This window comes from Trachurus trachurus, assembly GCF_905171665.1.
Source record: "Trachurus trachurus genome assembly, chromosome: 16".
NCBI classification, from domain to species: domain Eukaryota; kingdom Metazoa; phylum Chordata; class Actinopteri; order Carangiformes; family Carangidae; genus Trachurus; species Trachurus trachurus.
This window is the reverse complement of record NC_139902.1, coordinates 34,153,484-34,176,998: the sequence shown is the minus strand read 5'-3', so window position 1 is coordinate 34,176,998 and position 23,515 is coordinate 34,153,484. Positions and strand designations below refer to the sequence as shown.

Below are 23,515 nucleotides of genomic sequence, written 5' to 3'. Positions count from 1 at the left end.
TACACCTGAGTGACATCACACTTGAGGTGGTTCCTCTACAGCAGGGGTCCCCAAACTTTTTGCAAAGAGGGCCAGATTTGGTGTGGTAAAAATGTGTGGGGGCCGGGTCGGCCAACCTTTCAGCCTGACATCCTTTGAACCATTAACATTAAATGCAAATTAACTATTTAATACTTTTTTTTCATTGCAAATGGAATTCTTTTCATTTCTTCACATAGATAGGCTACATAAATCTAAACAAGTTTTTTTTGTTTTTTTTTATCAAAATCACTCTGCTTTTCATATTTGAAGACCAGATAAAATGACATAGCCTAAATGTCTGGGGAAAAAAGGAAGCTTAAACATATCTAGGTTAATTTGAAACATTATTAGGCTATATTTTATATTATATTATATTTTTAAAAAATCAAAAATTGCGCTTGAATAAAAATCAAACCAAAAACAAGAATAGACCCCGTCTCTGTTAAGAAAAGATGCACTCAAATATAAAACCACACACAACCAAAACAATAAATAAAATGGCTTATCAAGTCTCAACAAAACTGCACTTGAATAGATATTGACCGTGTCATCACAGTAGATGAGGTGAGTGACTGAGCTGAGGCTGTGTATGTCGCTCTAGGACGGGTGTGGTGGGGGTGTCAGCGGCGTGGAGCGGGTCTCTGTAGCGGGGACAGCTCCGTCACACCGCCGCTGAGTGCTGTAGGGACGGGGGCGGGGGGCTCACGGCAGCACCGCTGCTCGGTGAAAACAGCAGTGATGATGACGTGCTTTCACGTCCGAGTCTCCAAACCAGAAGCGTTTTTAACAGTAACAGCACCGGAAAAGTCGCTAGATTTGTCGCCAGTGGCTTTTGTCAAAAAGGAAGTCGATGAGAGGGGTTGGAAAGTCGCCAGATTTAGGGAGAAAGTCACCAAGTTGGCAACTGACGTTACCTTGCGTTGCTCCTCACAAAACTCACATGCTGCACTCAGGCTGCACTGTGTGTGTGGTAGCGGCCCTGCCTCCCCCCACAGAGACAAAGATCCTGGATGACTGACAAGAGGCTTCACTCCCTTCATTTCATTCCGCTATGGAACAAACGCGCCCAGGTGCTGAGACCGAGTCACAGAGTGAAGCCTCTTGTCATTCAGCCTGTTTGGAGGCCAGAGACGAGGAAAACAAACAGGCATGCACATGGCAATATATCGAGGCTGGAAAAAAATTGTACGTGCTGGCGGGCCGCATATTATTGATTTTTTTTTATGACAGAGGCCGCGGGCCGGTTGGAATTTGAGCGCGGGCCGGATGCGGCCCGCGGGCCGTAGTTTGGGGACCACTGCTCTACAGAGATCAGACTCTTCTTATCTTATCGTGATGACATCACCTGGTTGAGGACGACCCAGTTGGGGTCGATCTGGGCGTCGCCCTCGGGGTCGAGGATCACCGTCTGATAGGCTCTGAAGTCCGTCAGCGTCACCTCGGCGCTCTCGGGACACACGTCCACCAGGTCCAGCACCGCGTCGTTGTCAAAGTCGTTCTCACACACGTCGCCCACGCCGTTCGCTACGCACACACACACACACACACACACACACACACACACACACACACACACACACACACACACACAGAGGGGGAGGGGCTACGGTCAGCAGAGGGGCGGAGTCACAGCCTCGGCGGATATTAGACAAACAAACTTGTGAGCACCTGTAAACATGTGTAACCCGAGTTAAACATGTTCGCAGTTGTATGGCTATGGCCGGTGCGTGTGTAATGGTACAGCATTGTAGATATTATGTGCGAATGTTTGTGACCGGTATGTCTGAATTAATAGAGGTATAGTTATGGCTGGTTCATGTGCAATAATAAGTCAGGGTGCGGTTGTGCAATACCTGCAGTGCTTGAGTGAGACCGGCAATGGAAACATGGATGGATAGAATGTTTAGTTGCTATAATATGTAGATAACATACCATGTCATTTTTTAATTTTTACTTTTACTTTAATCCGATGCACTATGCAATGCAATACACCTGGCACTTTAAACTGAGTGCACTTTAGGGCACCGTGCAATACAACTTGGTACCCATGTACTCCTGCACTTTAGCACCTGTCACTTTGGCCCAGCACTTTGCACTTTGCACTTTATTCCCAAACTGTCCAGGTTCCATTGTTAGCCTGATTATCTGACCTGTTTTTTACCTTGTTGTCTGCTTCGTCATGTCGTGTATATAACTGTGTTCCCCTGTTACTGTATTGTTTTTACGTTCTGGGACTCCGGATGGAAATTAGCATCGATGCTACAATCCGGCACATTTACATGTTTCTTATATGTACATTGATGTGCGCTGTCCCAGTCAAATAAACAAATAAAGTAAAGTAAAGTAAAAGGCACCGCCCACATTGTACGACGGCCGTCTAGTGATGTCACGATTATAGATGTTCCTGGTACGATTACTGTCACGGTGTTACGATTATCACGATTATTCTGCATTAATTAATTCAACAACACTACGAATGTGTGTGTGCATCCAAAAAATTGTAGAAGAATGGAATCGGGAGAAAAGCATCTTGTCCCAGCCCTGCACTGCAAAAACTCTACATCTTTCCAAGAATATTTGTCTCATTTCTAGTCAAAATTAATCTCTTTCCACTTAAAATAAGACTCATCACCTAAAAATTAACTTGTTTTTAGATCATTTTCACTTGTTTCAAACTAATTTTCACTTGAAATAAGTAGAAAAATCTGCCAGTGAAAGAAGTTTTTTGTGCTTGTAATAAGAAAGAAAAACTTGCTCCACTATCAGATTTTTCTACTTATTTCAAGTGAAAATCTGCTTGAAAGAAGTAAAAAGTGTCTAAAAACATTTTTTTTCTTTATTTTTTATGTGATGAGTCTTATTTTAAGTAGAATGAGATTTGTTGTTTTGACTAGAAATAAGACAAATATTCTCGGTAAGATATTTGAGTTTTTGTAGTGTAGTGTTTAGGAGTCTTTAGGATTAACTAACTGTGGCGTTTAAAACCAGGATTCACTGTGAAAACGAGTAACAGTGACGTGCCGAGGGCGGTGGTCGTTACCGTCAGAGTCCTTCTGGTTGGGGTTGACGATGAGTCGGCAGTTGTCGTAGTCGTCGAGGACGCCGTCGTTGTCGTCGTCGTGGTCGCAGTCGTCCCCCAGGCCGTCGTTGTCCGAGTCCAGCTGGGAGCTGTTGGGGATGTCGGGACAGTTGTCTCTGCTGTCCTGGAGACCGTCGCCGTCGCTGCAGAGGGGCCATGACATCACTGATTTACATTTTAGATTTATTTATTTAGCACAAGTTAAAACAGTGCAAGGAGGGAACGAAGTCTGGAAGGCTTGTACAAACTTCCACTCCCATCATCATAGAATTACATGAAACTCAAGATAAACAATGAGAAATACAGCAAAGAAAATTCAAAATAACCAATAAAATGTACAGTGCAACATAGAAAGACTATAAAACACAACAAAAGAAAGGAAGAAGGATGAATAATTAACATTAACAGAAAAATAACACTGAAGGTTCTGACATGAGGTGTTTTTTCAGTAACTTTCTAAAGGATGTGTAAGATGTTGTTGACCTCAGAACCACCTCTAAACCATCCCAGAGTTTTGGACCTCTAGATGTGATATTAGATTGATGCCCAGATGTTGGACAGAAGGGTAAATGAAGATTGCTACTATGCCTTGTTGAATATGAATGAAGGTCAGATGAAAAAGTAAAAAAATGTTGAAAAGTGTCAGGAAGATTTTGTTGCGTTGATAAACTTATGCACAACACTGCAAAAACTCTACATCTTTCCAAGAATATTTGTCTTATTTCTTGTCAAAATGTCTCATTTCTAGTCAAAACTAAACTCTTTCCACTTAAAATAAGACTCATCACCAAAAAATGAAGTTGTTTTTAGATCATTTTCACTTGTTTCAAACACATTTTCACTTGAAATAAGTAGAAAAATCTGCCAGTGAAAGTAAGTTTTTTGTGCTTGTAATAAGAAAGAAAAACTTGCTCCACTATCAGCTTGAAAGAAGGAAAAAGTGCCAAAAACAAGCTGCTTTTTAATGTGATGAGTCTTATTTTAAATAAAATGAGATTAGTTTTGAAATAAAAAACTACAATATAAAGTCACATGAGCAGAGGGATTGATCAGAGGAGAAACCTTTTTTCAGTATTATACCAAGCATTTTCAATGATCTTTTGCAAACTTGATTAATATGATTATTCCAGTTTAGACCTTCACCCAGAAATGTGGTGTATGGTACTTGAAGGACTGATGACATCACAGACACATGACAGCGTGGCGTGTGTGTGTGTGTGTGTGTGTGTGTGTGTGTGTGTGTGTGTGTGTGTGTGTGTGTTTGATCACATACGTGTCCTGATTGGTGTCACAGACGTCTCCCACCAGGTCGTTGTCCACGTCCGTCTGAGGAGCAGAGACACAGACGAGGACAGATTCACTAAACCTTCTCAGGAAAAAACATCTTCTTAAGTGTCATATTCTCCAAAAAAAGTTCCTAAGTATTTTCTCAACTTTCTTCTAAAGTTTCTTCTTAGGAAAAAAATTAAGAATAAATGGTTTTCTTGAAATCAAAGTTCTCAAATTTGTTCTTAACTTTAAGACAACCTTGACCTGTCTTTAAACTCCCAGTATAAGCCTCTAATATCACCTTTTTCAACACATTGTAGACAAGTTTAGACTAGTGGGTCATAGTAGGTAAATGTAATTTTTAACTAATTACACAAAGAGCCTGTTGACTGTTAACCCACCCTCTTGTCTTATTTTCTGCTGTTATTCCCATATTATTCATTTTACCCGGTAGTCATTTTTTTCCTACATTAATTTCATCATCACCATAACCACCAATAGCTGCTGGCTTGAGAAGTTTCTGCATCTCTGTTTGTCCTTCTCCATGGTTAGAGAGTGACTAAACTATACGCTGTTTAATGGTGCATGCAATGCAATGCAGTGATGTATTTTAAGAAGTTCTTAAGTAGGAAAAATAAGAAATTCGTAAGAAATGACTGTTCTTAAGAAAATATTGAGGAATTCACTTTATGCACAGCTACACTACTTCCTGAAATAAGCCAGCTCGTTTAATTCCTGTCTTACATTATTGGACCAACTACTCAGACACACCTGGATTAATCAGTTGGTCCAATAATGTAAGACAGGAATTAAACGAGCTGGCTTATTTCAGGAAGTAGTGTAGCTGTGCATAAAGTGAATTGCACTTAACAACTTTCTTATGAATTTCTTAATTTTCTTCTCAAGACATTTCTTAAGATCTTTCTTGAGAACATATTGGTGAATCCGGCCCCTGGTCTTTTGTGTGTGTGTTTGTGTAACCACGGAGGAGGGGGTGTGGCCTCTCAGGGGGTCAGGGGGCGTGGCCTCCCAGGGGGGCGGGGCTTCACCTGCATGGGGTTACTGAGCTCAGGGCAGCTGTCACAGGCGTCTCCCACTCCGTCTCTGTCTCGGTCCGTCTGCATCGGGTTCGGCACCTTCGGACAGTTGTCGAGGACATTGGGAATACCTGCACACACACACACACACACACACACACACACACACACACAATCAATCAATCAATCAATCAATCAATCAATCAATCAATCAATCAATCAATCAATCAATCAATCAATCAATCAATCAATCAATCAATCAATCTCAGCTCCATTGATCAACTGAACTGAATCAGATCGGTCCCTCGCTTTAAAGGATAATTACCGTTTTTTACAACCTGGACCTTATTTCTATCATAAAATCAGATAACTTTGGTGTCATTACAAGTGGTTGTGATGAAATGAGCTCCAGTCGAGAGCTGCTCGGCCGGCCAACCTCCGTCATCATCCCGGGGGAGAAAACGATCGCTAATTAACTTACCTGCAGGTTGTTAGAGGTTTACCGACGGCTGGTTACATTATTTTTAGGAGATAAATGTTGGTCTCATTGATGAAATCTAACTGAGGCTGTGCGGCTTGTTGCTACCGCTAATGCTAATGCTACGGTTCGTTTCTGCGTGTTTCTGACTTGTCAGAACAAAATGAGCAGCTGGATGAAGTTCAGCTTCCACAGGCTTCCTCTCCTCAACCTGGACTCACTAAAGCTCCGGCTAGTTGAGATAAAAATGGACCCGAATGCCGAAGCAGAATGATTATTATCAGAATGAGCCGCGCGGCGCTCAGAGATGACATCATCCAGGTCAGAGGTCAGTAGGTCAACCTACAGACCCCGGATGTTGATAACAGCTAACCCCGGACTCAGAGGGGAATAGCACTAGCCTATCAGAACTAAATATTGGTGAAATGAAGGAGTTTCTCTGCAGATAATGTGTTATTTAGAGGCTGCATTCTGCTGCCCTGTAGACTCCATTATACGGATATACGCGCCTCTCGGCTGGAGCTCATTTCATCACAACCACTTGTAATGACACCAAAGTTATCTGGGGGAGGAAATGATCGGATTTTATGATAGAAATAATGCTGCGTTCATAACGACTCGGAGGTCGGAATTCCCAACTCGGAAATTTCCGACTGCCGACATCATTGCGTTCACGCTGCAGGAACTCTGAAAAGAAAAAACATGGATACCTGAAGGAAGTTTGGCGTTTTGTGGCTCATCGCTGAATAGTAAAAATCAGTGCAGCAGTAAATGATGTTTATTTTGGAGGAGAGGAGACGCTGCAGATGAGTGCACATATAATGTTACAGCCTTGATAACAGTTAAACCTTATTTCCGTCACATACGAGGAACCACAATTTCACACCATACAACAATCACAGCTTACTGTAATATAAATGTATTTCATATCGGCTACTGCAATAATACACAAAAAAATGCATTAAAACCTCAACAAATAACTTAAAATGTCTAAATTCTAACCGTTTAAGACGAGGGCATGACGCCATGTTTTGTCAAGTCGGAAAGTCTGAGCTCTGATATGATACCAGAGTTTCCCACCTGTAATTTCCGAGTTCGACGCTGTTCAATTCATTTTTTACAACTCGGAGCTCGTTTTTTTTCCGACTTCCGAGTTGTCTTGAACGCAGCATAAGGTCCAGATTGTAAAAAAAAACGGTAATTATCCTTTATCGTGTCCCCTGACTGGAGAGTGTGTGTCTCTCACCGTCTCCGTCGATGTCCTGGTCGCAGGCGTCCCCCTGTCCGTTGTTGTCCGTGTCTCTCTGGTCGCTGTTGGGGACGTTGGGACAGTTGTCGCAGGCGTCGCCGAACGAGTCGCTGTCAGAGTTCTGCTGGTCTTTGTTAGGGACCAGCCGGCAGTTGTCCTGGAAACACACGGGTCACATGACATCATGACATCATGACATCATCGCCTCATGGCATCATGACATCATGACATCATGACATCATCGCCTCATGACATCATGGCATCATGACATTATGACATCATCACATCATGGCATCATGACATCATGACATTATGACATCATGACATCATGACATCATGACATCATGACATCATCGCCTCATGGCATCATCACATCATGACATCATGACATTATGACATCATGACATCATGACATCATCGCCTCATGACATCATGACATCATGGCATCATGACATTATGACATCATGACATTATGACATCATCACATCATGGCATCATGACATCATGACATTATGACATCATCGCCTCATGGCATCATGACATCATGACATTATGACATCATGACATTATGACATCATGACATCATGACATTATGACATCATCGCCTCATGGCATCATGACATCATGACATTATGACATCATCGCCTCATGGCATCATGACATCATGACATTATGACATCATGACATCATGGCATCATGACATCATGACATTATGACATCATCGCCTCATGGCATCATGACATCATGACATTATGACATCATGACATCATCGCCTCATGGCATCATGACATCATCACATTATGACATCATGGCATTATGACATCATCACATCATGGCATCATGACATCATGACATCATGACATTATGACATCATCACATCATCGCCTCATGGCATCATGACATCATCACATTATGACATCATGACATTATGACATCATCACATCATGGCATCATGACATCATGGCATCATGACATCATGACATCATCGCCTCATGGCATCATGACATCATGACATCATCACATCATGACATCATGACATCATGGCATCATGACATCATGGCATCATGGCATCATGACATTATGACATCATCACATCATGACATTATGACATCATGACATTATGACATCATCGCCTCATGGCATCATGGCATCATGACATTATGACATCATGACATCATGACATTATGACATCATGACATCATGACATTATGACATTATGACATCATGACATCATGACATCATGACATTATGACATTATGACATCATGACATTATGACATCATCACATCATGGCATCATGACATCATGACATCATGACATCATGACATCATGACATCATCGCCTCATGGCATCATCACATCATGACATCATGACATTATGACATCATGACATCATGACATCATCGCCTCATGGCATCATCACATCATGACATCATGACATTATGGCATCATGGCATCATGACATTATGACATCATCACATCATGGCATCATGACATCATGACATTATGACATCATCACATCATGACATCATGGCATCATGACATTATGACATTATGACATTATGACATTATGACATCATGACATCATGACATTATGACATCATCACATCATGACATTATGACATCATGACATTATGACATCATGACATTATGACATCATGACATTATGACATCATGACATTATGACATTATGACATCATCACATCATGACATCATGACATCATGACATTATGACATCATGACATCATGACATCATGACATCATGACATCATCGCCTCATGGCATCATCACATCATGACATCATGACATTATGACATTATGACATCATGACATCATGACATCATGACATCATGACATCATGACATTATGACATTATGACATCATCACATCATGACATTATGACATCATGACATTATGACATCATCGCCTCATGGCATCATGGCATCATGACATTATGACATCATGACATCATGACATTATGACATCATGACATCATGACATTATGACATTATGACATCATGACATTATGACATTATGACATCATGACATTATGACATCATGACATCATGACATCATGACATCATGACATTATGACATTATGACATCATCACATCATGACATTATGACATCATGACATTATGACATCATCGCCTCATGGCATCATGGCATCATGACATTATGACATCATGACATCATGACATTATGACATCATGACATCATGACATTATGACATCATCACATCATGACATTATGACATCATGACATCATCGCCTCATGGCATCATCACATCATGACATCATGACATTATGACATTATGACATCATGACATCATGACATCATGACATCATCGCCTCATGGCATCATCACATCATGACATCATGACATTATGACATCATGACATCATGACATCATGACATCATGACATTATGACATTATGACATCATGACATCATGACATTATGACATTATGACATCATGACATCATGACATCATGACATCATGACATCATGACATCATGACATCATGGCATCATGACATCATCGCCTCATGACATCATGGCATCATGACATTATGACATCATGACATCATGACATCATGACATCATGACATCATCGCCTCATGACATCATCACATCATGACATCATGACATTATGACATCATGACATCATGACATCATGGCATCATGACATCATCACATCATGGCATCATGACATCATGACATCATGACATCATCGCCTCATGACATCATGGCATCATGACATTATGACATCATGACATCATGACATCATGGCATCATGACATCATCACATCATGGCATCATGACATCATGACATCATGACATCATCGCCTCATCACATCATGGCATCATGACATCATGACATTATGACATCATGACATCATGACATCATGACATCATGACATCATCGCCTCATGGCATCATCACATCATGACATCATGACATTATGACATCATGACATCATGACATCATCGCCTCATGACATCATGACATCATGGCATCATGACATTATGACATCATGACATTATGACATCATCACATCATGGCATCATGACATCATGACATTATGACATCATCGCCTCATGGCATCATGACATCATGACATTATGACATCATGACATTATGACATCATGACATTATGACATCATGACATTATGATATCATCGCCTCATGGCATCATGACATCATGACATTATGACATCATCGCCTCATGGCATCATGACATCATGACATTATGACATCATGACATCATGGCATCATGACATCATGACATTATGACATCATCGCCTCATGGCATCATGACATCATGACATTATGACATCATCGCCTCATGGCATCATGACATCATGACATTATGACATCATGACATCATCGCCTCATGGCATCATGACATCATCACATTATGACATCATGACATTATGACATCATCACATCATGGCATCATGACATCATGGCATCATGACATCATGACATCATCGCCTCATGGCATCATGACATCATGACATTATGACATCATCACATCATGACATCATGACATCATGGCATCATGACATCATGGCATCATGGCATCATGACATTATGACATCATCACATCATGACATTATGACATCATGACATTATGACATCATGACATTATGACATTATGACATTATGACATCATCACATCATGACATTATGACATCATGACATTATGACATCATGACATTATGACATCATGACATTATGACATTATGACATTATGACATTATGACATCATCACATCATGACATTATGACATCATGACATTATGACATCATGACATCATGACATTATGACATTATGACATCATCACATCATGACATTATGACATCATGACATTATGACATCATGACATTATGACATCATGACATTATGACATCATGACATTATGACATTATGACATCATCACATCATGACATCATGACATCATGACATTATGACATTATGACATCATGACATCATGACATTATGACATCATCACATCATGACATTATGACATCATGACATTATGACATCATGACATTATGACATCATGACATTATGACATCATGACATTATGACATTATGACATCATGACATCATGACATTATGACATCATCACATCATGACATCATGACATCATGACATCATGACATTATGACATCATGACATTATGACATTATGACATTATGACATCATCACATCATGACATCATGACATCATGACATCATGACATTATGACATCATGACATCATGACATTATGACATCATCACATCATGACATCATGACATCATGACATTATGACATTATGACATTATGACATCATGACATCATGACATTATGACATCATCACATCATCACATCATCACATCATGACATCATGACATTATGACATTATGACATTATGACATTATGACATCATGACATCATGACATTATGACATTATGACATCATCACATCATGACATTATGACATCATGACATTATGACATCATGACATTATGACATCATGACATCATGACATCATGACATTATGACATTATGACATCATCACATCATGACATTATGACATCATGACATTATGACATCATGACATCATGACATTATGACATTATGACATCATCACATCATGACATTATGACATCATGACATTATGACATTATGACATCATCACATCATGACATTATGACATCATGACGTTATGACATCATGACATTATGACATTATGACATCATCACATCATGACATCATGACATCATGACATTATGACATTATGACATCATGACATCATGACATTATGACATCATCACATCATGACATTATGACATCATGACATTATGACATCATGACATTATGACATCATGACATTATGACATTATGACATCATCACATCATGACATCATGACATCATGACATTATGACATTATGACATTATGACATTATGACATTATGACATCATGACATCATGACATTATGACATCATCACATCATCACATCATCACATCATGACATCATGACATCATGACATTATGACATTATGACATTATGACATTATGACATCATGACATCATGACATTATGACATTATGACATCATCACATCATGACATTATGACATCATGACATTATGACATCATGACATTATGACATCATGACATCATGACATCATGACATTATGACATTATGACATCATGACATCATGACATTATGACATTATGACATTATGACATCATGACATCATGACATTATGACATTATGACATCATGACATCATGACATTATGACATCATGACATTATGACATTATGACATCATGACATTATGACATCATGACATCATGACATTATGACATCATGACATTATGACATCATCACATCATGGCATCATGACATCATGACATTATGACATTATGACATCATGACATTATGACATCATGACATTATGACATTATGACATCATGACATTATGACATCATGACATCATGACATTATGACATTATGACATCATGACATTATGACATCATGACATTATGACATCATCACATCATGGCATCATGGCATCATGACATTATGACATCATCACATCATGGCATCATGACATCATGACATTATGACATCATCACATCATGACATCATGGCATCATGACATCATGACATTATGACATCATGACATTATGACATCATCACATCATGGCATCATGACATCATGACATTATGACATCATCACATCATGACATCATGGCATCATGGCATCATGACATCATGACATTATGACATCATCACATCATGGCATCATGACATCATGACATTATGACATCATCACATCATGGCATCATGGCATCATGACATTATGACATCATCACATCATGGCATCATGGCATCATGACATCATGACATCATGACATCATGACATTATGACATCATCGCCTCATGGCATCATGGCATCATGACATTATGACATCATCACATCATGACATTATGACATCATGACATTATGACATCATCGCCTCATGGCATCATGACATCATGACATTATGACATCATCACATCATGACATCATGGCATCATGACATCATGACATTATGACATCATCACATCATGACATCATGGCATCATGGCATCATGACATTATGACATCATGACATTATGACATCATCACATCATGGCATCATGGCATCATGACATCATGACATTATGACATCATCACATCATGGCATCATGGCATCATGGCATCATGACATTATGACATCATCACATCATGACATCATGGCATCATGGCATCATGACATCATGACATTATGACATCATGACATTATGACATCATCACATTATGACATTATGACATCATCACATCATGGCATCATGGCATCATGACATCATGACATTATGACATCATCACATCATGGCATCATGGCATCATGACATCATCACATCATGACATTATGACATCATGACATCATGACATTATGACATCATGACATTATGACATCATCACATCATGGCATCATGACATCATGACATTATGACATCATCACATCATGGCATCATGACATCATGACATTATGACATCATCACATTATGACATCATGACATTATGACATCATGACATTATGACATCATGACATCATGACATCATGACATCATGACATTATGACATCATCGCCTCATGGCATCATGGCATCATGACATTATGACATCATCACATCATGACATTATGACATCATGACATTATGACATCATCGCCTCATGGCATCATGACATCATGACATTATGACATCATCACATCATGACATCATGGCATCATGACATCATGACATTATGACATCATCACATCATGACATCATGGCATCATGGCATCATGACATCATGACATTATGACATCATGACATTATGACATCATCACATCATGGCATCATGGCATCATGACATCATGACATTATGACATCATCACATCATGGCATCATGGCATCATGACATCATGACATTATGACATCATCACATCATGACATCATGGCATCATGGCATCATGACATCATGACATTATGACATCATGACATTATGACATCATCACATTATGACATTATGACATCATCACATCATGGCATCATGGCATCATGACATCATGACATTATGACATCATCACATCATGGCATCATGGCATCATGACATCATCACATCATGACATTATGACATCATGACATCATGACATTATGACATCATGACATTATGACATCATCACATCATGGCATCATGACATCATGACATTATGACATCATCACATCATGGCATCATGACATCATGACATTATGACATCATCACATTATGACATCATGACATTATGACATCATGACATTATGACATCATGACATCATGACATCATGACATCATGACATTATGACATCATCGCCTCATGGCATCATGGCATCATGACATTATGACATCATCACATCATGACATTATGACATCATGACATTATGACATCATCGCCTCATGGCATCATGACATCATGACATTATGACATCATCACATCATGACATCATGGCATCATGACATCATGACATCATGACATCATGACATCATGACATTATGACATCATCGCCTCATGGCATCATGACATCATGACATTATGACATCATGGCATCATGACATCATGACATTATGACATCATCACATCATGACATCATGGCATCATGGCATCATGACATCATGACATTATGACATCATGACATTATGACATCATCACATCATGGCATCATGACATCATGACATTATGACATCATCACATCATGGCATCATGGCATCATGACATCATGACATTATGACATCATCACATCATGGCATCATGGCATCATGACATCATGACATTATGACATCATCACATCATGGCATCATGGCATCATGACATCATCACATCATGGCATCATGGCATCATGACATCATGACATTATGACATCATCACATCATGGCATCATGACATTATGACATCATCACATCATGGCATCATGACATTATGACATCATCACATCATGGCATCATGACATCATGACATTATGACATCATCACATTATGACATCATGACATCATGGCATCATGGCATCATGACATCATGACATCATGACATTATGACATCATCACATCATGACATCATGACATCATGACATCATGACATTATGACATCATAACATCATGACATCATGACATCATGGCATCATGGCATCATGACATCATGACATCATGACATTATGACATCATCACATCATGACATCATGACATCATGACATCATGACATTATGACATCATAACATCATGGCATCATCGCCTCATGGCATCATGACATCATCGCCTCATGGCATCATGACATCATGACATCATGACATCATGACATTATGACATCATGACATTATGACATCATCGCCTCATGGCATCATGACATCATGGCATCATGACATCATGACATCATGGCATCATGACATCATGGCATCATGACATCATGGCGGCTACAGACTCGGGTAGTTTCGATGGACCAGAGGAGCAGGAACATGAAGATGAAGAGAGAAACATCAGGAGACGAGACAACAACACATATTTACCTTTAACCAGCCTTTAAAGCTGCGTTCATACCGGACCTTTTGTTTTTCGAACGAGCGACGAGTTTACATGTTAAATCAATGCAAACGAGTGATTGTTTAATCGCCCTGGCGAAAAAACGCTGCAGATCGGAGCGACAGCGATGGAACGACGGAGCATTTTGTTGCTCCCTTCGCTGGAGATGAGAAGGCGGAGCTCAGGGCGCCAGATCCTCTGTGGAGGACTGTCATTGTGCTAATGCTAATGCTAACTAACGGTCAGCTGGTACTGTAACGTTTCCGGTGCAGGTGTGATGCTGTGGGTTTGTCGGGTTCGTCTGCAGGTGAGTTAGTGTGAAATGATTGACAAATGTTTCCAGTTCACTGTCAACACCGGAGCTGCTGCTTATACGGTTAGCGCATAGACTGTAAAAAGAATGGACGTAGCGTCCGTGACGTCACCCATTGGTTTGGAGGAGTCTGTTTTGTGCCGCTACTACGGAGGTTAGAACCGCGCCATGTTGGATTCTACTTGCCATATTTGGAGCGGTGCGGCCGTTGGCCGGCCGAGGGCCCGCCCACTGGCCTCGTAGCAGCGGTCGCCGGACCTGTCGCTCAACGGTTCTGCGCCCTGATTGGCCAGAACTTTAACCCTAATAATAGTAAATAAAAGTAAAATAAAATGTACCAGGCTGTAAATATGTTTTTTTAAGCTGTAAAATCGGCTATTTTAACATGGGGCTTGATTGGAGTTGCTCCCTTCTGGAGCCAGCCCCCAGCGACAGCCGGGGGGATTGCAGCTTTTTGAATGCGGAAGTGAGCTTCACTTCTCAGACCGACAACTGCCCCCTTGGGTTAGCGTTAGCTTAGCTTTAGCTACTGCCGTAACTGGCAACCGGTAGAACTGAAGGTTGGAGCGAGAGCAGGCAGTGTGAGTGTGACACCTACTGGCCAGGAAGGAGGAATTCAACTTGTAGCTATCACCTTTAATGTAAATATATGAAAGTGAAACATAAGTTGAATTTTATAACCAGTTTCTTTCCTTTCCCAAATGCAATGACGCTTTATAGTTTATTTGAAAAATATGATCTACGACAAAAACCCTAGCTAACTTTTAATTTAAAGCAGAAGTGAGTGGTCCGGTCGTTTTCGCTAATGCTGCGTTCCAGGCAGGCTTTTGAAATCGTAAATTACAGCTTCAAGTCACAACTTACGACTTTGTAGCGTTCCAGGCAACCCACTCGTGTTTTTCCGACCTGTTTTACCGGTGAAAGTCACTATAACGGCCACTCGTAACTTCTGACCCGTGAACTCGTACCAGATCGAACTGGTACCACTTCACGGTCGGAAAAATATGAGTTTCCTTGAACGCACCATAACAGTCCTCGTCGCTACGTCGCCACATTCACGGCGTTCCTTGGCTGCACACACAGCCCTGCATGCCGTTCTCTCTCCTCATTGGATAAAAACTGTAGGATACGATAAATGTTTTCTCTTCGGCTCAGAGCAGAGCAGAGTGACTGACAGACCCGTGTTTCAGACCAAACACTCTATAGAAGTGATTGCTGTCGGAAGATACAACTATTTAAGACTTATATTAACACAAATATATCACTCACTTCTGCTTTAATTTATTTCATGAATATTTTATTTTCTCTAATAGATTGTCTCTTCTGCGCTCCTCCTGTGCACTTGCTCCTGTGTAAAGTGAAAGAAGATGTCGGCCATGTTGTTTCTCACCTCCACGTTCTTGATCCCGTCTCCGTCTGCGTCCTCGTCACACTGATCTCCGATCCCGTCGTTGTCGGCGTCTTCCTGACCCGAGTTCGGCGTGAACACACAGTTGTCCTGAACACACAGACACACACACAGACACACACAGAGCTGCTGAGTGGCGAGGGGGCGGAGCTGCATCGTCATGATGACGAGGGGACGAGGGTCACGTGACCTCTGACCTGTTTGCAGTGCTTGTGGTTGTCCAGACACGGCAGCGAGCGGTCGGGGTAGCCGTCGATGTCCGTGTCCACGCCGCACGTGTTCCCGTTGCCGGCCCAGCCCACGTTACACTGCACACACACACACACACTTCACATACTGAACAAATATAAAATGCTTAGCTTTGATAATCTAATGATGTATTCTGAGGTTCGTTTAGTGTACAAAATAACTCATAATGTTGCCCCTCCCCCATTGAAAACCTTCGTTAAACTCTCTAGAGCTCTGAGCTTTAAGATCTGTCTCAAGTGGAGATTATAATATTCCTAAGCGTAGCTCCGCCTTTGCTCAATCTGCCTTCTCTTTTAAATCTGTCAAATCATGGAACAATCTTCCAACTAATCTGAAACTTTGTACAGACTTCAATGTTTTCTCCCGGGAAGTCAAACAATGGATCCTAAGAAACCAGTCATGTCAGCATTAATCATTAATCATGAGCCTAAATTATTTTGAACCTTGGCAAAGTGTGAAGTATTTTAGTAACTGTATGTTTCTCTCTGATATGAGACATGTCTCATTAGACGCATGAAGCACTGGTATATGTTCATCTTCAAGACCCTTACTGGTAAACAGCCCCCATACATCTCATCTTTATTAGAATGTCGCTCTGGATCTTATTCTACTCGCTCTAGTGGTTTATTATTTCTTAAGGTCCCTTTTGTACACTCAGAGTTTGGTAAATCTGCCTTTTCCTTTGATGCTCCCAACTCATGGAATATTCTCCAACATACTTTGGGGCTGGAGATTATTCCTACTCTTGCTGATTTTAAACGTATGGTGTCTGACCTTTGTAAATCATCCTGCAACTGTTATTCAATGTAATTGTTATGTTCTGCTGCTGCTTGTAAACTCGTCGTCCCTGTAAATGAGGAAAACCTCAGTGACCAACGAGTTAAAATAAAGGTTTAAATAAATAAATGTCCTGAGTGTTTGTGATGAGTGAGAGGGTGTATTATGCACATGTGTATGGATGTTTAGAACGCTGTGTAAATTGATAATTCTTACATTTCTATTGTTCTTATTCACCTGCCCAGGGACTACGGATGGAAAGTAGCTAGTGAGATAAATCCGCTACAAGGCATCTCTTCTCATCTCGAGACTAATGTTATTTTGTACATTGTCCCTGATACAAATAAACGTATTAAACTAAACTAAAACACACAGAGACAGTAGGTGATGAGGTCACAGGTCAGCTGACCGAGCCGTGACCTCTGACCTCACCTGGCAGGACACCTCTCCGCTGCGCTCCATGGTGCAGTGGGCGTTGGAGTCGCAGGGGTTAAAGGTCAACGCAGCGCACGACTTCCTGGGGAAACATCCCGACGACTGGTTACCAAGGAAACCAGGTCTACAGCCGCCGCACTTATAGGAGCCCTGAGGGAGAGACAGAGAGAGAGAGAGACGGAGGTAAATGTCCAGCTGCACTGCAAAAACTCTGAATCTTTACAAGAATATTTGTCTTATTTCTAGTCAAAACTAATCTCTTCCCACTTAAAATAAGACTCATCACCTAAAAATGAACTTGTTTTTAGATCATTTTCACTTGTTTCAAACTAATTTTCACTTGAAATAAGTAGAAAAATCTGCCGGTGCTTGTAATAAGAAAGAAAAACTTGCTCCACTATCAGATTTTTCTACTTATTTCAACTGAAAATCTGCTTGAAAAAAGTAAAAAGTGTCTAAAAACAAGCTGCTTTTATTTTTAGTAGAATGAGATTAGTTTTGACTAGAAATAAGACAAATATTCTTGGTGAGATTCAGAGTTTTTGCAGTGCAGCTGCAGCGATGACTACGTGTTTTATTGATCGATCCGTGCACCACTTGGTGCCGATCACTGATCTGTTGCTCCACTATTTATAATATTTAGAGTTCTTTTCTTGAAGTTTTATATTGAGTTGGTTAGGGCTGTTTAAGTCCGTGATCGATAGTTTTTTTCTTCTTCCTTTTTTCCTTTTTGACACCGGTTCTCATCGGTAATTGTTACATTACAATGAGTAGCTACTTGGCATTCTGGAAACCTGCCTGATTTTGGAGATGTGCAGTGTTTGTTTGCCATCACTTTCATTATTTCAGCTTGTCCTGCAGCAGGGGGCAGCAGGGGGCAGCAGGGGGCGCCACAGCACTGGGCTGCTGTGAGGCGTTCAGGGGAATCACCACCAACACATGGTTGGTTTGGTTTCTGACACTTTGTTCTAGAACATCTGACACTGACTGAACGAGGACACTGGACCGGCCTCTGGATCTCTTGGTGCGACTCTTACTTGCTTACGGTTCAGATACTGGACAACGGACTGATAAAAATAACTTAGAAAGAACTTTTAGTTCATCAGCTTGTAGTAAATAAATTTGTTTAAACATAGATTTACCTAATACATTGGCAGATACACTGTAAAAACTCAAAATCTCACCAATAATATTTGTCTCATTTCTAGTCAAACTAAACTCTTTCCACTTAAAATAAGACTCATCACCTAAAAATTAACTTTCATTTTTAGATCATTTTCACTTGTTTCAAACAAATTTTCACTTGAAATAAGTAGAAAAATCTGCCGCTTTTTAATGTGATTAATCTTATTTTACTGTAAGTAGAATGAGATTTGTTTTGACTAGAAATAAGACAAATATTCTTGGTAAGATTTTGAGTTTTTGCAGTGAATTCTTCTCTGAATCTTTCACTCAAACAAAATGTGGAACTCATTCACAGAGACAGTTAAACTATCAACACAAAGATTACAAAACCTCCTTATTCACTCTAATATTACAGATGGCCTGTCTAAACGTTGGGTTTGGACACAATAAATACGTTTCTAGTTTAAACTCTGATGACGTCATCATGTTAAACTCTAGATGACGTCATCATGTTGGGACTATAACACAAGCCATATAATAAAAAAGGCCAACCAAAGACTGTTCCACCTCAGGCAGCTCAAGAAATACAAAGTCAAACGCAATCTCCTCCTCCAGTAACACAGCCGTCCTATCAGCATCCTCACAGCTTCCATCTCAGTCTGGACACTCACTCACGCAGCAAACTCCAACGTATCATAAAAAAAGCATCTCTAATCACAAACACCCCCCTCCCATCACTTGATTCACTTTACCATAAACGCACAATAACAAGAGCACATAAGATAATCTCTGATCCAACACACCCAGCGAACCACCTGTTCCTACTGTCGCCCTCTGGCAGATTAAGACGCTTTAGGTCCATTTCAACAAAAACAACCCGCTTCAAAAACAGCTTCTTCCCCACCGCCATCAGGCTACTGAACTCCACTCATCTCCATACTCCATCTGTGTTAAAGGGATAGTCTGTATGTAAATGTCTGCTCTAATGTTGATGTCTGCTCATGTATGTTAAATGTATAACTGATGTCTGCTGCCACACAGTAGCTACTATGTGCTGGCACTACGCTGCGCCGAAAGCAAATTCTGCCGACTTGTTGTGCAGTCCTTAATAAATGAATTGAATTGAATTGACTCACCACAGTGTTGATGCAGACGGAGTTGGACACACACGCGTCCGGGAGGTCGATACACTCATCGATGTCCACACACTCCTGGTCAACAACCAACAACACAATGAACGTTACTGTTGGTCACCAGCCCGTGTGTGTGTGTGTGTGTGTGTGTGTGTGTGTGTGTGTGTGTGTCTGTGGGACCTGTCTGTGTGTGTGTGTGTCTGTAGGACCTGTCGGTGTGTCTTGGCGAAGTCCAGTCCGGTCCCGACCAGCGGCGCCCCCCAGAGGCCGGGGGGACAGGGCAGACAGCTGAACCCCCCCACGCTGTTCACACAGGCTGCAGGAGAGTAGCAGGGCTGCAGCTCACACTACACACACACACACACACACACACACACACACACACACACACACACACACACACACACACACACACACACACACACACACACACACACACACACACACACACACACACACACAATTATTTACAATTATACATTATTTTATTTGCTTTTTGAATGTTAGTTTGTGTGTGAGTTTAGTTATTGGCCGTGGTAAAGGAGGAGTCCCATGCTTTCATTGATCTGTATTCTATTGTGTGCTTCAAAAAGTTGGTGTTTTTGTTTAGGGAAGCGTGAACCGGCCTTGGCCGCGTTTCCCAGATTTGTTAAGAAGCTCTTAGCGCCAAGATCTTCTTTGGAGCGCTCTTAAGAGCGCTGTGAAAGAAGAACGTGTTTCCCAGAGTCGCTCTTAGCCTAAGAAGATCTTTCACTAAGAAGGAAATGTAAGATCGAGCTGACCCACTCTTTCGAGTCTTCTTAGCGACTTTTTAGCACTTTTTCAAGGCAAATCAATATCACACTAAGCAAGATTTAAACAGTGCACATCGTATGTTTAAAACATATTAAATATGTGCCGAAATAAAAAATAGAGATAAAAAATAAAATAAGAACAATAAATAACCTAAATATGAGGAATAACGTGTGCTCTGCACATCAGGCACACAAATAAAATTAATCATCATGACTATCATTTATCATAATTTTTACGCACACATCCACGTCCCATATCTGCATGAACATCAAAAACAACCGTTCTTAAATCAACCCCTAGTGTCGCTGTTGCATCGTGTTTTTACACAGTGGGCAGCTTCTTGGTGTGGTGGGGGCATCGCAAGCAAGGGTCAGTGTCACGGAGTGTGGCAGCCGTGACACTGACCCTCTTGTGCCATGTTATACTGGCACCAAAAAGACTGTCACGCATTAACACTCCACTGCCTAAATATATATGTAGCCTATATACATATGTATAGCATTGAATAATTTTCTATTGGGTGGATTTGAACCCAGACCACAGCAATGCTTCAACTTGCAGTGGGGATACTCTATGAAGTGAGCTATTTGCTACCTTGTGTTTTCATCCTTTCCAGAGCTCCTGCGCACATTTTTATTTTTATTTTCACACATATCAATCACATGGTCACGCAGCCGTCTGGCCGCATCTTTACGCGGCTGTGCCGTGTCATCTACAGCCAGTCCGTCGCTGCCCGTGACCAACGCAGCAACAACAGCGGAGAAGTGGTGACGTATACAGTATGTGTATGAGTCCTGACTGTGTTTTAGCTGATTGTATTGTTGGTGTAAAGGTGTTTTAAACTGTAATGTTTTACATATTGAGAGACCCTGTCCTCGACTTTTAACCATTGTAGACAGGAATGCATGTGTGTGTGTGTGTGTGTGTGTGTGTGTGTGTGTGTGTGTGTGTGTGTGTGTGTGTGTGTGTGTGTGTGTGTGTGTGTGTGTGTGACCTCGTCCACGTCCCGGCAGTGCGTGCCGTTGCCGCTGGTCCCCGGTGGACACGGTCCGCAGGTGAAGCCGGGGTAGTGCAGACTGTCCTGACAGGCCACGCCGCGGTAGCACGGGTTGGGGGAGCAGCGGGACCGCGGCTCATGGAAACCTGCAGGGACACGGACACACACCGTCTTCACTCAGGTCCTCAGATCAACACACACACCGGCTTCACTCAGGTCCTCAGACTAACAGACTAACATACCTGTGGATTAATTAACACACCTGTGGACAGACAGGTGTGTCCAAGGTGTGTTAGTCAGTGAGAGGACGGACGGACGTGGAGGACTCACCACAAACCTGACACTCCAGGATGGTGTTCCTGATCAGAGACATCTCCTTCACCTGAGGACGAGAGACACGTCAGCACAGGGACCGGCTCACCTGTCCTCACCTGTCCACATCCCCATGTCAGTTAGACTTTTTAACAGTTCTATTTAATTTGTAATGTCTGTCGCACTTCTTTTTAAATCCCTGTTCACTTTAAATTGTTTTTTTATCCAT

At 41.0% G+C, this 23,515-nt stretch overlaps 1 protein-coding gene across 1 annotated transcript in view; it reads right to left on the bottom strand.

The window, feature by feature from the left end:
* Positions 1–23,515, bottom strand: part of thbs3a (thrombospondin 3a) — a 65,587-nt gene that overhangs the window by 13,105 nt on the left and 28,967 nt on the right. The window contains exons 17-28 of the mRNA XM_083989477.1: positions 23,305–23,356; positions 22,972–23,120; positions 21,392–21,529; positions 21,186–21,260; positions 18,922–19,074; positions 17,661–17,771; positions 17,446–17,553; positions 7,131–7,290; positions 5,419–5,537; positions 4,374–4,426; positions 3,062–3,243; positions 1,367–1,545 (exon numbers count right to left, since the gene is read on the bottom strand). Of these exons, the coding sequence (XP_083845603.1) occupies positions 1,367–1,545; positions 3,062–3,243; positions 4,374–4,426; positions 5,419–5,537; positions 7,131–7,290; positions 17,446–17,553; positions 17,661–17,771; positions 18,922–19,074; positions 21,186–21,260; positions 21,392–21,529; positions 22,972–23,120; positions 23,305–23,356 (1,479 nt within the window). The remainder of the gene's footprint in view (positions 1–1,366; positions 1,546–3,061; positions 3,244–4,373; positions 4,427–5,418; positions 5,538–7,130; positions 7,291–17,445; positions 17,554–17,660; positions 17,772–18,921; positions 19,075–21,185; positions 21,261–21,391; positions 21,530–22,971; positions 23,121–23,304; positions 23,357–23,515) is intronic.